At 37.8% G+C, this 15,829-nt stretch overlaps 1 protein-coding gene across 2 annotated transcripts in view; it reads left to right on the forward strand.

Annotated features, from left to right (window-relative positions):
• pla2r1 (phospholipase A2 receptor 1) overlaps positions 1 to 15,829 on the forward strand; it is a 90,564-nt gene that overhangs the window by 4,688 nt on the left and 70,047 nt on the right. For both annotated transcript variants that reach the window (XM_062035037.1, XM_062035046.1), the window contains exons 4-8: positions 4,139 to 4,303; positions 4,385 to 4,498; positions 9,356 to 9,505; positions 9,658 to 9,852; positions 9,916 to 10,079. In XM_062035037.1, coding sequence (XP_061891021.1) covers positions 4,139 to 4,303; positions 4,385 to 4,498; positions 9,356 to 9,505; positions 9,658 to 9,852; positions 9,916 to 10,079 — 788 coding nt within the window. The remainder of the gene's footprint in view (positions 1 to 4,138; positions 4,304 to 4,384; positions 4,499 to 9,355; positions 9,506 to 9,657; positions 9,853 to 9,915; positions 10,080 to 15,829) is intronic.

Genomic DNA, 15,829 nt, shown 5'->3' on the forward strand with positions numbered 1-15,829 from the left:
GAAGTAGTAAGTACACGTGTTCTACCCAATGAAAGTAGTAAGTTCACATGTGTTCTACCCAGCGGAAGTATAGTAAGTTTCCATGTGTTCTACCCAATGGAAGTAGTAATTTCATACGTGTTCTACCAATAAAGGTAGTAAGTTTACATGTGTTCAACCCAGTGGAAGTAGTAATTTCATACGTGTTCTACCAGTAGAGGTAGTAAGTTTACATGTGTTCGACCCAGTAAGAGTAGTAAGTTCACCTGGGTTTTACTCAGTCGAAGTAGTAAATACACATGTTCTATCCAGTGAAAGTAGTAAGTTCACATCTGTTTTACCCAGTAGAAGTAGTAAGTACACATGTGTTCTACCCAATAGAAGTAATAAGTTCACACGTGTTCTACCCAGTAAAAGAAGTAAGTTTACATGTGTTCGACCCAGTAAGAGTAGTAAGTTCACCTGTGTTTTACCCAGTGAAAGAAGTAAGTTCACATGGGTTTTACCCAGTAGAATTAGTAAGTACACTTGTGTTCCACCCAGTAAAAGTAGTAAGTTCACATGTGTTTTACCCAGTAGAGGTAGTCAGTTCACATGTGTTCTACCCAGCGGAAGTATAGTAAGTTTACATGTGTTCTACCCAGTGGAAGTAGTAAGTTTACATGTGTTCAACCCAGTGGAAGTAGTAATTTCATACGTGTTCTACCAGTAGAGGTAGTAAGTTTACATGTGTTCGACCCAGTGGAAGTAGTAAGTTTACATGTGTTCAACCCAGTGGAGGTAGTAATTTCATACGTGTTCTACCAGTAGAGGTAGTAAGTTTACATGTGTTCGACCCAGTAAGAGTAGTAAGTTCACCTGTGTTTTACCCAGTCAAAGTAGTAAGTACACTTGTTCTACCCAGTCAAAGTAGTAAGTTCACATCTGTTTTACACAGTAGAGGTAGTCAGTTCACATATGTTCTACCCAGCGGCAGTATAGTAACTTTACATGTGTTCTACCCAGTGGAAGTAGTAATTTCATACGTGTTGTACCAGTAGAGGTAGTAAGTTTACATGTGTTCGACCCAGTAAGAGTAGTAAGTTCACCTGTGTTTTACCCAGTCGAAGTAGTAAGTACACATGTTCTACCCAGTGAAAGTAGTAAGTTCACATGTGTTTTACCCAGTCGAAGTAGTAAGTACACGTGTTCTACCCAGTGAAAGTAGTAAGTTCACGTGTTTTTTTCCATATACAACAACCTATCTGGACTCCATAAGAGAATCGATAAGGAATCGGTTCGATAAGAGGATTCGATAAGAGGCTCGAACTCGATAATTCCTTATCAAACATCATCCCTAATAATGATATATTTCCTCAATAAAAAAACCAAACACCATTTAAAAAAAACAAACGCCAGCAGACACTAAAACGCATCAATTGAATTTGTTTTAATTGTCCCCTTAAGTCAGGCCTGGGCAATTATTTTGACTCGGGGGGCCAAATTTAGAGGAAAAAAATGTGTCTGAGGGCCGGTATATCTATCTTTTAGGAAACTAACACAAAACCTCACAATAAAGTCTGATTGAATGCTAAAAATGTTATGACAGACCGTCTTAAAAACGGAATGGAATTTAATCTTTTTCTATGAACGATAAAACCCTGAATATTGAAAACATATGAACGTCACACCCCTTCTCAATCGACATATTTTACAATCAAGCCACACCCACACTACTTGGTGCCTCGTCTGACCTGCTGTGACGTAGATTACCATAGTAACTACTGGATTTTTCTGACTATAAGTCGTAGTTTTTTTTCTGACTTATACTCAGGAGCGACTTATGTGTGAAATGATTAACACATTAGCGTAAAATATCAAATAATATTATTGATCTCATTCACGTAAGAGACTAGACGTATAAGATTTCATGGGATTTAGCGATTAGGAGTGACAGATTGTTTGGTAAACGTATAGCAGGGGTCACCAACGCGGTGCCCGCGGGCACCAGGTAGCCCGTAAGGACCAGATGAGTAGCCCGCTGGCCTGTTCTAAAAATAGCTCAAAGAGCAGCACTTACCAGTGAGCTGCCTCTATTTTTTAAATTGTATTTATTTACTAGCAAGCTGGTCTCGCTTTGCCCGACATTTTTAATTCTAAGAGAGACAAAACTCAAATAGAATTTGAAAATCCAAGAAAATATTTTAAAGACTTGGTCTTCACTTGTTGAAATAAATTCATTATTTTTTTTACTTTGCTTCTTATAACTTTCAGAAAGACAATTTTAGAGAAAAAAATACAACCTTAAAAATGATTTTAGGATTTTTAAACACATATACCTTTTTACCTTTTAAATTCCTTCCTCTTCTTTCCTGACAATTTAAATCAATGTTCAAGTAGATTTTTTTTTTAATTGTAAAGAATAATAAATACATTTTAATTTAATTCTTCATTTTAGCTTCTGTTTTTTCGACGAAGAATATTTGTGAAATATTTCTTCAAACTTATTATGATTAAAATTCAAAAAAATTATTCTGGCAAATCTAGAAAATACGTAGAATCAAATTTAAATCTTATTTCAAAGTCTTTTGAATTTATTTTAAAATTTTTGTTCTGGAAAATCTAGAAGAAATAATGATTTGTCTTTGTTAGAAATATAGCTTGGTCCAATTTGTTATATATTCTAACAAAGTGTAGATTGGATTTTAACCTATTTAAAACATGTCATCAAAATTCTAAAATTAATCTTAATCAGGAAAAATTACTAATGATGTTCCATAAATTATTTTTTAAATTTTTTCAAAAAGATTCGAATTAGCTAGTTTTTCTCTTCTTTTTTCCGGTTGAATTTTGAATTTTAAAGAGTCAAAATTGAAGATAAACTATGTTTCAAAATTTAATTGTCATTTTTTTCGTGTTTTCTCCTCTTTTAAACCGTTCAATTAAGTGTAAATATCATTAATTATTAATAATAACATAGAGTTAAAGGTAAATTGAGCAAATTGGCTATTTCTGGCAATTTATTGAAGTGTGTATCAAACTTGTAGCCCTTCGCATTAATCACTACCCAAGAAGTAGCTCTAGCTTTCAAAAAGGTTGGTGACCCCTGCCCTAATCAGAGAAAAGCATTTTTGGTTGAAAAAAAGAGATAAAGAAGTAAAATACAGCACTATGTCATCAGTTTCTGATTTATTAAATGGTATGACAGTGCAAAATATTGCTCATTTGTTGTGATCTTTCTTGAACTATTTGGGAGAAAAGGATATCAAAATCAAAATGTGTTGAAAAATAAACAAGTGATTCAATTATAAATAAAGATTTCTACATAGAAGTAATCCTCAACTTAAAGTGCCCTCTGGGGATTGTAATAGAGATCCATCTGGATTCATGAACTTCATTCTAAATATTTCTTCACAAAAAAAGAAATCTTTAACATCAATATTCATGGAACATGTCCACAAAAAATCTAGCTGTCAACACTGAATATTGCATTATTGCATTTCTTTTCACACTTCTTTTTGACAGACATTTAAAAAAAAAACTCACGTACCCCTTGGCATACCTTCAAGTACCCCCAGGGGTACGCGTACCCCCATTTGAGAACCACTGCACTAGGCCACTGAAAAAGAGACCTTTTTGCTCAATATGTTGAAAAATATTCTTAAATGAAGTAAATGCTAGTGCCATTATCTTGACATAATGATATGCGCTCGGCATCATCATTATTTTTTTTTCATGCTCGAAGTAAGAAATGATGACTTTAAAAAAGTAGTTTTCTACTTGTGAGTGTTGATGACGCAGCTTTGCAACACTTGATATTCTAGTTTCAAGCATGTTTTACTCAATATAGCTCATCAAATCTCAGCAACAAGCTGTAATATCTTACTGAGATCATTTAGGAGCAAAACACTTAAAACAAGTAAAACACTCTAACATAAAATCTGCTTAGTGAGAAGAATCAGACAGAACATAAGCAAATATCACCCTTATTTGAGATATGTCATCTTAGATTGCAGTTTTTGCAGTGCACACGTTTTGTAGATCCGCTTCGTGCTCTGTCCAGTTTGCACGTGTTTTAGCACACGCAAACGTCGCTGGAGGGAACGTGTTTATGTGAAATGTTATCCATTTGCTGGATATGTGAATGCAAGTTGTACTGACGTGTAGCCGCTGATGGTAGATTACAGCTGTGAGCATTTCTGGGAGTCCAACCAGGAGCTGCGTGCTTGCTACCAGTTCAACTTGTACACCATCCTCACCTGGAGTCAGGCGCTGCTCACCTGCCAGGCTCAGGGGGGGAATCTGCTGAGCATCACCAGCTTGGCAGAGCACAGCTACATCCGAGGTATGGACACGAAAGAGGATCGTGACTGTGTTGTTTTGCACTCACATCATAAAGTGTTCTTTTGCTTGATTCTTGCCTTAGACCGCATGGATACTGTTGGAGCGATGGTGTGGATAGGGCTAAACCACCTGAAAGACGGGTGGGGGTGGCAGTGGTCCGATGGCGCACCTCTATCATTGGTCAACTTCACCACAGGTATGGATCGCAAACCACGATATAATATATTTAAAGAAGCCATATGTAATCAGTGTTTCCCATAAACTGCCAAGATACCTGTGGCGGTGGGGGCGTGGCTATGAGCGTGGTCACCATGACATCATCGAGTAATTTGCATAATTGACTACAATGATATGATTTTCTCTAAAAAGGCTTAAAAAAATGTATACTTACTAATTAATAATAACAGTTTTGTTTTAAACGTCCATCCATCCATCCATTTTACAATATAATTACAACACTTTATGTACATATTTATATACAGATTTGAACAAGTTATTCACTGAAATATATTTATTAATTGTGGTTCTTACAAAAAATATATCTTACAAAAATATAAAAGCTAAAATGTCTCTTAAAGCTCTGCCCCTTTAATTAGTGCATACTATGGTAAATAACCATATTATTTACCAGCAACATAAAGTGAAACAGAGGCAGAGGTGTCCTGCCACAGTCAGTAACAAATAAACAGAAAACAGTAGTGGTGGTAGATAGACACAAAGCTTCATCAAACATCTGATCCACTGAACAAAGAGCTCCAAAAATCTTGATCCTACACTTCTCTTTTGTAAAGTAAATGTGAACAGCCTATATGGGCATCTACATCAACTATATGATTTGCCTGAGAAGCTGGACAGGACAAAAAAATAATATATAAAAATAAATAAATACAAATTAAAAAAGAAATTAAAAAAAAAAATCTATTTGTGGCGGCCTTAATTCTTTCGTGGCGGGCCGTCACAAATAAATGAATGTGTGGGAAACACTGGTAATAATTTCATGTCAAGTTAAGTGTAAGTGAATTTTACCTTTTTAAAATAATTATTGTTATTCAAGTTAAGGATTTTTGTGGTTTCTGATAGTTTGTGAGGGCACCAAAGGGACTTCTGTGTTTTTGGCAGAGCAACTCACACAGGACAGTTGAGCTTGTTGTTTTAGCTTGTTAATAAATAGAAAGTTGATCCACCAGCTCCTTGTTATGTGTGTTTTATATACAGTACTGTTTGGCACTTTATGTTGCGTTCAAAGCAGGGTTGTACGATATACCGGTACTAGTATAGTACCGCGATACTAATGAATCATATTCAGTACTGCCTCTAAAAAGTACCGTTTTTTTAATGTTTAAAAAAAAATTTATATTATGTTTATAAACTCAGGAAATACGCCCCTGGACACATGAGGACTTTGAATATGACCAATGTATGATCCTGTAACTACTTGGTATCGGATCCATACCTAAATGTGTGGTATCGACCAAAATAATGTAAAGTATCAAACAACAGAAAAATTCGTGATTATTACATTTTAACAGAAGTTTAGATAGTGCATGTTAAAACAGAACATAAGCAGATATTAACAGTAAATTAACGGGTAAATTAATTATCCATTTTTACAGTTTGTCCCTCATAATGTGTACAAAATAATAGGTGTATAAATGACACAATATGTTACTGCATACGTCAGCAGACTAATTAGGAGTCTTTGTTTGTTTACTTACTACTAAAAGACAAGTTGTCTAGTATGTTCACTATTTTATTTAAGGACTAAATGACAATAATAAACATATGTTTCATGTACACTAAGATGTTTTGTTCAAATAAAGCCATTAATTAAATTTTTTGTGGTCCCCTTTATTTAGAAAAGTATCGAAAATATGGGTATCGGGACAACCCTAGTTCAAAGTGTACAAACCTTCACTAAAATATGGACTTTTGACAAGGCTGGAAGCAATTATTCATATTTACATTGTTTCTTGTGGAGAAATCTGCTTTACTGTACAAACTTTCAGGGACTTTGGTGATTTCCACCCAGAAAAGATGGTTGACGCATGTAGAATACATTTATAAAAATACATAATTGAGCACGGAAATCTCGATACTATTGCGTCAACTTTGACAGCCCTCCAAAAAGCTAAACAACTACCTCTCTGTCTACCGGAAGTCTCAGCCCACCTTTTGTGTGACGCTGGGTACCACAACTAGGTTGCAAAGGGGTGGAAAGTTTCCGGTAAATTTCCGGAAACTTTCCGGAAATTTAAAACGGGAAGTTAAGTTTGGGAAGTTTGGAAATATTGACCATTTTTTGATTATTCAAAGTTGGACAACGTCCATGGGAATGAATGGGAATATATGGGAATGAATGGGGAATGACAATAATGATATATTATTGGGCACTTGTCTATATGCTGCTGCATCTTTCTGGCATTTTTGACGTAGCTCTTTGCACACTATTTGCAAATGTACACCACCTTTCCGCCTACATTGGTTGGGGTGCAATGTCTCCACACATCAGATGGTGTACGTGGCATTATTCTCTTTGTATTTATTTATTCTTGTAAAACACTAATGCAATGCCACACACAGATATAAATAGTCAGCTGAACAATTGGAGTAGTCTTTAAAAATATTTTACTGATGGACAAATGAATAGAAATAGACTAGATGAATAAATGAACAGTCAATCAGCATGCTAAATCAAACTATAAGCTACATTCTTGTATGACAACAGAATGGCTAGCAGAACAGAAGGCAGAGGAAACTACACCTTTTGATTTAATATTTGCTAGTTCAACTTTACAGATCACAAAAAAGGTAAATTCGGATCGCTAACATTGTTAGCATAAATGAATGGGATTTAACATAGAGAAAATTAGCATCACGGCTAACGGAGAAATATTTTCGGTTCATTATGAGACTGGTGGTGGTACATAAACCTAGCTAGCTAGAGATATTGGCCCCAAAATCATTGAACAAGTACAGGAACAGCTAGCTAGCTTGAGTGGGCAATTATTTTGACTCGGGGGCCACATTTAGAGAAAATAATGTGTCTGGGGGCTGGTATATCTAACACTAATACAAAACCTCACAATAATGTCTGATTGAATGCTAAAAACGTTATGAAAAAAACGCCTTAAAAAACGTAATGGAATTTTTAATTTTTCTATGAACGATAAAACACTGAATATTGACAAAATATAAACGTCACACCCCCTTTCGATCGACATATTTTACAACAACAAACAGTGAAATATGAACGCGAAGGGTACAAAATAAACCCACCGACAATCCGATACATCTGATATATCACTAAGTTTTAGAACTTTGTTGTGAAAATCTCCTTCCGCGTCTGTGGAAACGCTTCCCGCCCACACTCCTTGGTGCCTCGTCTGAGCTGCTGTGACGAAGATTACCATAGTAACTAATTAGATGACCTTAGTAACCAATTAGATTACCATTGTAAGTAATTAGATGACCATAGTAACTGGTATATCACCCCAAATCGCAGATTCCAACCATTGAAAGACTTAGTATAGTTGAAGACTTACGGTCATTAGAAGACATCACTGCACATCATAATGGCAGCTACACTTTCCATCTTAAAGATCTAAAAAAATTATTTGGGAATGTCCGGCGGGCCAGATTGAAAATCTTAACGGGTCGCATGTGGCCCCCGGGCCTTAATTTGCCCAGGTCTGGTCTACAGTCATACAGTAACAAGCAATTACACCTCTATTACACTTAAATACCATAGATCGGATATATTTACCCCAGTAACGTCATCAACACTTACCAGTCCTTGGTCTCAAATACTAGTGTGGCCTCAATAGCCCTGCTGTAGTGTGGAGCATGCTGGGAATTATCTGTGCATGTGATGGAAGAATGCACTGCACATGTGATGGAGGAATGCACAGTGCGGGGTTGAAATTCTACTGAATTTGCATTCAATCAGGTTGTTTTAGCTCAGGCCTGGGCAAATATTTTGACTCGGGGGCCAAATTTAGAGAAAAAAATGTGTCTGGGGGCTGGTATATCTATTTTTAGGAAAACTAATACAAAACCTCACAATAGAGTCTGATTGAATGCTAAAAATGTTATGACAGACCGCCTTGAAAACGGAATGGAATTTTTAAACTTTTGTATGAACGATAAAACCCTGAATATTGACAACATATGAACGTCACACCCCTTCTCAATCGACATATTTTACAATCAAGCCAAATGCAACAAACACAGCGAAATATGAACGCGAAGGGTAAAAAAACAAAAAACATCTACAATCTGATGCATCTGATACATCACTAAGCTTTAGAACTTTCTTGTAAAAATCTCCTTCCGCGTCTGTCCCTGACACCCGCATTTCAGGCTCTGGAAACACTCTGTGGAAACGCTCCCCACCCACACTGCTTGGTGCCTCGTCTAACCTTCTGTGACGTAGATTACCATAGTAACTAGTAGGGTTGTACGGTATATGTGTATTAGTATAGTACCGCGATACTAATGAAGCGTATTCGGTACCATACCGCCTCTGAAAAGTACCGGTCCGCCGCACCCTAAGATTTTTTGTTAAAATAAAGCCAATAATGCAATTTTTTCTGGTCCCCTTTATTTAGAAAAGTATCGAAAAGTATCAAAATAAAATTGGTATCAGTACCAGTCACTAAAATATCATGCAAAAGCGCAGATTCCAACCATTGAAAGACTTAGTATAGTTCAAGACTTATGGTCATTTGAAAACATCATCGCACATCATAATGGCAGCAACACTTTCCATCTTAAAGATCTAAAAAAAAATATTTGGGAATGTTGGCGAGGCCAGATTGAAAAGCTTAACGGGCCGCATGTGGCCCCCGGGCCTTAATTTGCCCAGGTCTGTTTTAGCTAATAATCATGCTGCAAGATCTAGCATGTTGCCTTCAATGTTTATTCCCATTCATTTCCCATTAATTCCCGTGAATTCCCACGGAAAGTTTCCAACTTTGAATATTCCCGGAGTTTTGCCACCCTAACCCCAACAGAATTGGCAATTAGAGTTCTCCCCTGAACGTGTTTCCACCAGCGCTGCCGGCCAGCCCCCTGCAGGACGACAGACAGTGCGGCTGGTACAATTCCGGCTCCGATGGACTCTGGCAGAGTCATTCCTGCGAGTCGGCCTTGCCTTACATCTGCAAGAAGACGCCCAATGACACACGCAGACCTGAGCCACTTGGTGAGAACTCGAGAAAAACGTGTATGAAGAAGTCCAAGATGTGGACAGCTGGAGAGACAACCTCTGACCTTCCTTTTAACAGCAGCCAGACCAAAACAATGTCTGCAACGACAAAGTGGGTAAACCAGTATGTTATGACTCCTCCCCTCCAGAGAACTGGCAGTATGTCCGTACAGCGTGCGACCAAGACTGGCTGCCTCATGGCGGCTTCTGCTACCACCTTCTGTCCCAGGCGGATGCAGGAAGCTGGGAGGAGTCTTCTCAGGCGTGCATCTCTCACGGCGCCACCCTCACCAGCCTGCGCTCTCTGTCCGAGGTGGAGATGCTGCTCCGCCTTCTGGCTAACGGTAGGATATCAAGGAGTTTGCCGAGCGACTGGTGCAGTTATGTATGACGTCTACCCTTTCTAGTTTCTGCGGACAGTTCGGGCGCGTGGATCGGTCTTCGAAAACCGGCGTCATCGGCGAGCGTGGAGTGGTCTGACGGCTCGCCGGTGTCTCTCACAATGTGGCACCAGTATCACCCTCCTCGCAGCCTGGCTGGTGCAACCCTGTGTGCCAAGGCAGACTCAAAGGTGAGCAAACAAACTCCTTGGAATTAAAGAGGTGTGAGTGGAGTGGAAGATTATTTTAGTTATGCAAACCTAACTGTATGCACTGTAAACTACAACATGTGATTTCTGTGAATGCTCAAAGCCTGATAGTCAAGTAACATACACAGCTGTTTGGCGTCATGAGTTTGATAAGGAAAGTTACCCACAGGGAGATAGCATTCATTTTAAAGGCCTACTGAAAGCCACTACTAGCGACCACGCAGTCTGATAGTTTATATATCAATGATGAAATCTTAACATTGCAACACATGCCAATACGGCCGGGTTAACTTATAAAGTGACATTTTAAATTTCCCGCTAAACTTCCAGTTGGAAACGCCTTTGGAGGATGACGTATGCGCGTGACGTAGCCAGTGAAACAGGAGTATCGGTAGCCCATTGAAGCCAATACAAAATAGCTGTGTTTTCATCTCATTATTCCACATTATTCTGGACATCTGTGTTGGTGAATCTGTTACAATTTGTTCATTGCATTATGGAGAAAGAAGCTGAGCAAGCAAAGAAGAAAGTTTTCGGTGCGAAAGCGGAGTATTTTGCGAGGGAAGTCAGCAACAACACGTACACAGCCGGCGTTTCATTGTTTACATTCCCGAAAGATGCAGTGAAGATGGAAGAACTAGGACAACAGAGACTCTTACCAGGAGGACTTTGACTTGGATACACAGACGCCTGTAGAGAACTGGGACAACACAGACTCTTACCAGGATTACTTTGATTTGGATACACAGACGCGGTACCGTGAGTACGCAGCTGTGCTTCCAAACATTTGATCGCTTGCCCGTACGTGCGTGTCACGTACGTAACTTTGGGTAAATATATAAGCTTTATGAACCTTGGGTTAGGTGAACGGTCCTTTGGGCTGAGTGATTGTGTGTGTTGATCAGGTGTTTGAATTGTATTGGCGGGTTATATGGACGGGAGCTAGTAGCTAGGAGCTAGGAGCTAGCATAACAAACACCTAGGTGTTTTTATGCGGGATTAATTTGTGGCATATTAAATATAAGCCTGGTTGTGTTGTGGCTAATAGAGTATATATATGTCTTGTGTTTATTTACTGTTGTAGTCATTCCCAGCTGAATATCAGGTCACCCCCGGCTCTCACAGCATCTTCCCTATCTGAATCACTTCCACTCCCCACTAGTCCTTCACTTGCACTTTCCTCATCCACAAATCTTTCATCCTCGCTCAAATTAATGGGGAAATCGTCGCTTTCTCGGTCCAAATCGCTCTCACTTTTGACCGCCATCACTGTAAACAATAGGGAACTTTGCGGAAATGTTCAACTGACTACGTCACGCTACTTTCGGTAGGGGCAAGCCTTTTTTTTGTCAGATACCAAAAGTTGCGATCTTTATCGTCGTTGTTCTCTACTAAATCCTTTCAGTAAAAATATGGCAATATCACGAAATGATCAAGTATGACACATAGAATAGATCTGCTATCCCCGTTTAAATAAAAAAATGTCATTTCAGTAGGCCTTTAATATTGCTATTATTGTGACGACCGGGTCGCGTGATGATGCGGGGTTCCTTCTCCCAGGATGCAGACGAACTTGGGACACAGCGTGCAGGTAGGAAATGATTTATTTTGGAAATAAATCAGGCGGGAACAAGCAAAAACGTGCTCATAGCACAGAAGGCAAAATCCAAAAGGGGCTAGCGTGTGAGCTAGCAAGCAAAAGAGCCTAGCGTGGAAGCTAGCAGGAATCAAAACTGTCGTCGACTGTTGCATGAAGCAAATTAGGAAGCCAGACCGAGTGAGGCCAGGGCATAGACTAAATAGCTCTCTGATTAGTGCCCGGGCAACAGGTGAGCGTCCCGAACACTAACCAGGGGCAGGTGAGTGTCATCTGCCGTCATGGCAACTGAAACACACAAACTCAAAAGGTGCTGAAAACACAAGTGACTCGAAAACGTAAACAGACTATGATCCGGGCAGCGGATCACAACAATTATGTCGTTATCTAGTGGACAACGTGAGTAACTCAGGTCAAATGACCTTTGATGCGCATCATTTATCTGTATGACCCAATGCGAACAACCTAACCTAGTCATGGTGCAAATACAAAATGGAACCGACCCAAAATGTCAACAGACATGGTCACACATAAGACAACCTGCTCACTGAAATTTGTGAACATTCTAAAAAAACGTCCATGCGCCATACAATTCACAATTACACCCGTTTCCAATCCATTACAAAGCATGATGGGAAAAATGCAAAAGACTCTCCACACTCATCCATGTTTGGCGCAGTTTAGCTGCTGGATGACACAACTTAAGGAGGTCGTCACAGAAGTAAACATGGTAGAAGTCCAACTTTTACATACTCTTAATATCCAATTTGACTAAATATGAATTATATAGCCATTGTATTATTATAATATGTACACATATATATCTATATATATATATAGATATATATGTGTGTATATATATATATGTATATATACAGTATATAGATATATATGTGTATATATATATACATATATATATATATATATATATATATATATATATATATATATATATATATATATATATATATATATATATATATATATATATATATATATATACACATACATATACATATATATATATATTATATATATATATATATATATATATATATATATATATATATATATATATATATATATATATATATACACATACATATACATATATATATATCAAACACACATAACAAGGAACAATGGATCAACTTTCTATTTATTAACAAGCTAAAACAACAACAACGACAACCGGAACTGTTCTGTGTGAGCTGCTCTGCCTGTCATGATCCGTGGCCCGGATCATGTTTTGTTATTTTCTTTTAGTTTTGGACTCCCTAAGTTCCTGTTTGTGCACCTCTGGGTTTGTTTTAGTTTCCATGGGGATTAATTGGGTTCACCTGCCTCTGGTTAGTGGTCGGCACGCTCACCTGTTGTCGACCACTAATCAGAGAGCTATTTATTCACCTCTCTCGCCACGCAAGGTCTGGCTTCATTGTTTGCCATACGCAACAGGTTACGTTAGTATTTCTTGTCTCCTAGTTTATGCTTCCTGTGCTAGTTTGTACCTTAGCTTCACGTGCGATCGGCACGTTTTTCCTTCTGCTTATTTTCTGTTTTTTGGTACGTGTTTGATTTTCGAAAATTAAATCATGTTCCTACCTGCACGCCTTGTCCGGAGTAGTCCGTCTGCATCCCGGGAGAACGAACCCCGCACATGTGACACTGCCAATATGCACACAAACACAGAAGTCCCTTTGGTGACCTCACAAACAATCAGAAACCACACAAATCCTTAACAACAATAAAACATTTTAAAAGGTACACATTTTAGAGGTTTGTACCTCTAAAATTAGCCTGAAAGATGGCATGCTAGCAAAAGAGAGTCTAGTAACAAACTATGATTGTTGTATGAAGTGTTCTCCACGTTTTTGCCCCCCAATGGCAAGTGAATTTCCGCTTTGATGTTTGGATTATTTATATGAATATTATATGCATTTAAAGCCTGTACTAGCCCTCCACACTTTCCACACAGCTTTTTGAAAGAAAGAAAAATGTTAGCATGCATGTCATGAATGAGCCAAACATTTATAAAGAGGACTGATTTGAATTGAATGGGCGGAATATTATTTATACTATCCATCCATCTTCTAGCATTTGCCCCTTTCATATAATAATTAGAACTGTATTTGTTAACCAATAGGCCGGGGCCCCTTTTTTGGGCCACGAGCGCCCCCTAGAGGGCCGCCCAAAAAATATGTGTTTTGTAGCTATGGTCCATATGGGCCGCAGTGGTACTTATTGTAATACAATTGTCCACCACTTGTGGCAGTAATGACAATATCAAACAAACAGAAGAAGTCTGGAGCTAAAGTCATAGAGAAGTGCAAAAATGATGACTAAAGAGGTGGAGCTGTATTTTCATTTGTACTTTCATTTTATTGACAGTTTATTTCAGAAACATTCATTATAAATTGGTTCATTTTAATAATTGTATGTTAATAATTTTTTTCCCTCAGGTATTTATGATTCCTTTGTTATTCTGTATATTTGGTAAGTATTAGAGATGTCCGATAATGGCTTTTTTACCGATATCCAATATTCCGATATTGTCCAACTCTTAATTACCGATACTGATATCAACTGATACCGATATATACAGTGGTGGAATTAACACATTATTATGCCTAATTTTGTTGTGATGCCCCGCTGAATGCATTAAACAAAGTAACGAGGTTTTCCAAAATAAATCAACTCAAGTTATGGAAAAAAATGGCAACATGGCACTGCCATATTTATTATTGAAGTCACAAAGTGCATTATTTTTTTTAACATGCCTCAAAACAATAACAGTGCAATACTTTTTCATAACATGGTCACTACTGCCTAGTTTCTCTTGTTATATTCTTATTTTACTGTTATATTTTTATTCTCATTGTTGCTTTTTATTTTTATTCTTATTGTAATATTTGTCTATTCTATTTCCATTTTTACCCCCATTATTTACTTTTTAAATTCAATCTCAATTCTGTACACTGCTGCTGGAATTTTAATTTTCCTGAGAGAACTCTCCTGAAGGAATCAATAAAGTACTATCTATCTATCTATCCAAATAGCAGTTTGGAATTTGAGACATGCTCTCCCTAAGAGACTATGAGGAGGTTGAGGTGGGTGGGGGTAGGGGGTAGCGGGGGGGGGTTATATTGTAGCGTCCTGGAAGAGTTAGTACTGCAAGGGATTCTGGGTATTTGTTCTGTTGTGTTTATGTTGTGTTACGGTGCGGATGTTCTCCCGAAATGTTTGTCATTCTTGTTTGGTGTGGGTTCACAGTGTGGCGCATAATTGTAACAGTGTTAAAGTTGTTTTTACGGTCACCCTCAGTGTGACCTGTATGGCTGTTGACCAAGTATGTTTGCATTAATTTGTGATGAGAACAGCCGGTAGATATTATGTGACTGGGCCATCATGCAAAGGAAGTGCCTTTAAGGTTTATTGGCACTCTGTACCTCTCCCTACGTCCGTGTACACAGCGGCCTTTTAAAACGTCATACATTTTACTTTTAGAAACCGATACTTAAGAAACCGATACCGAAAATTTCTGATATTACATTTTAAAGCATTTATCAGCCGATAATATCGGCAGCCTGATGTTATCAGACATCCCTAGTAAGTATTTATTTTTGTAACCAGTAAGATGTAGGTCTAAGGCAGGGGTCACCAACGCGGTGCCCGCGGGCACCAGGTAGCCCGTAAGGACCAGATGAGTAGCCCGCTGGCCTGTTCTAAAAATAGCTCAAATAGCAGCACTTACCAGTGAGCTGCCTCTATTTTTTAAATTGTATTTATTTACTAGCAAGCTGGTCTCGCTTTGCCCGGCATTTTTAATTCTAAGAGAGACAAAACTCAAATAGAATTTGATAATCCAAGAAAATATTTTAAAGACTTGGTCTTCACCTGTTTAAATAAATTCATTAATTTTTTTACTTTGCTTCTTATAACTTTCAGAAAGACAATTTTAGAGAAAAAATACAACCTTAAAAATGATTTTAGGATTTTTAAACACATATACCTTTTTACCTTTTAAATTCCTTCCTCTTCTTTCCTGACAATTTTAATCAATGTTCAAGTAATTATTTTTTTTTATTGGAAAGAGTAATAAATACATTTTAATTTAATTCTTCATTTTAGCTTCTGT

Source organism: Entelurus aequoreus, linkage group LG02, assembly GCF_033978785.1.
Source record: "Entelurus aequoreus isolate RoL-2023_Sb linkage group LG02, RoL_Eaeq_v1.1, whole genome shotgun sequence".
NCBI classification, from domain to species: Eukaryota; Metazoa; Chordata; class Actinopteri; order Syngnathiformes; family Syngnathidae; genus Entelurus; species Entelurus aequoreus.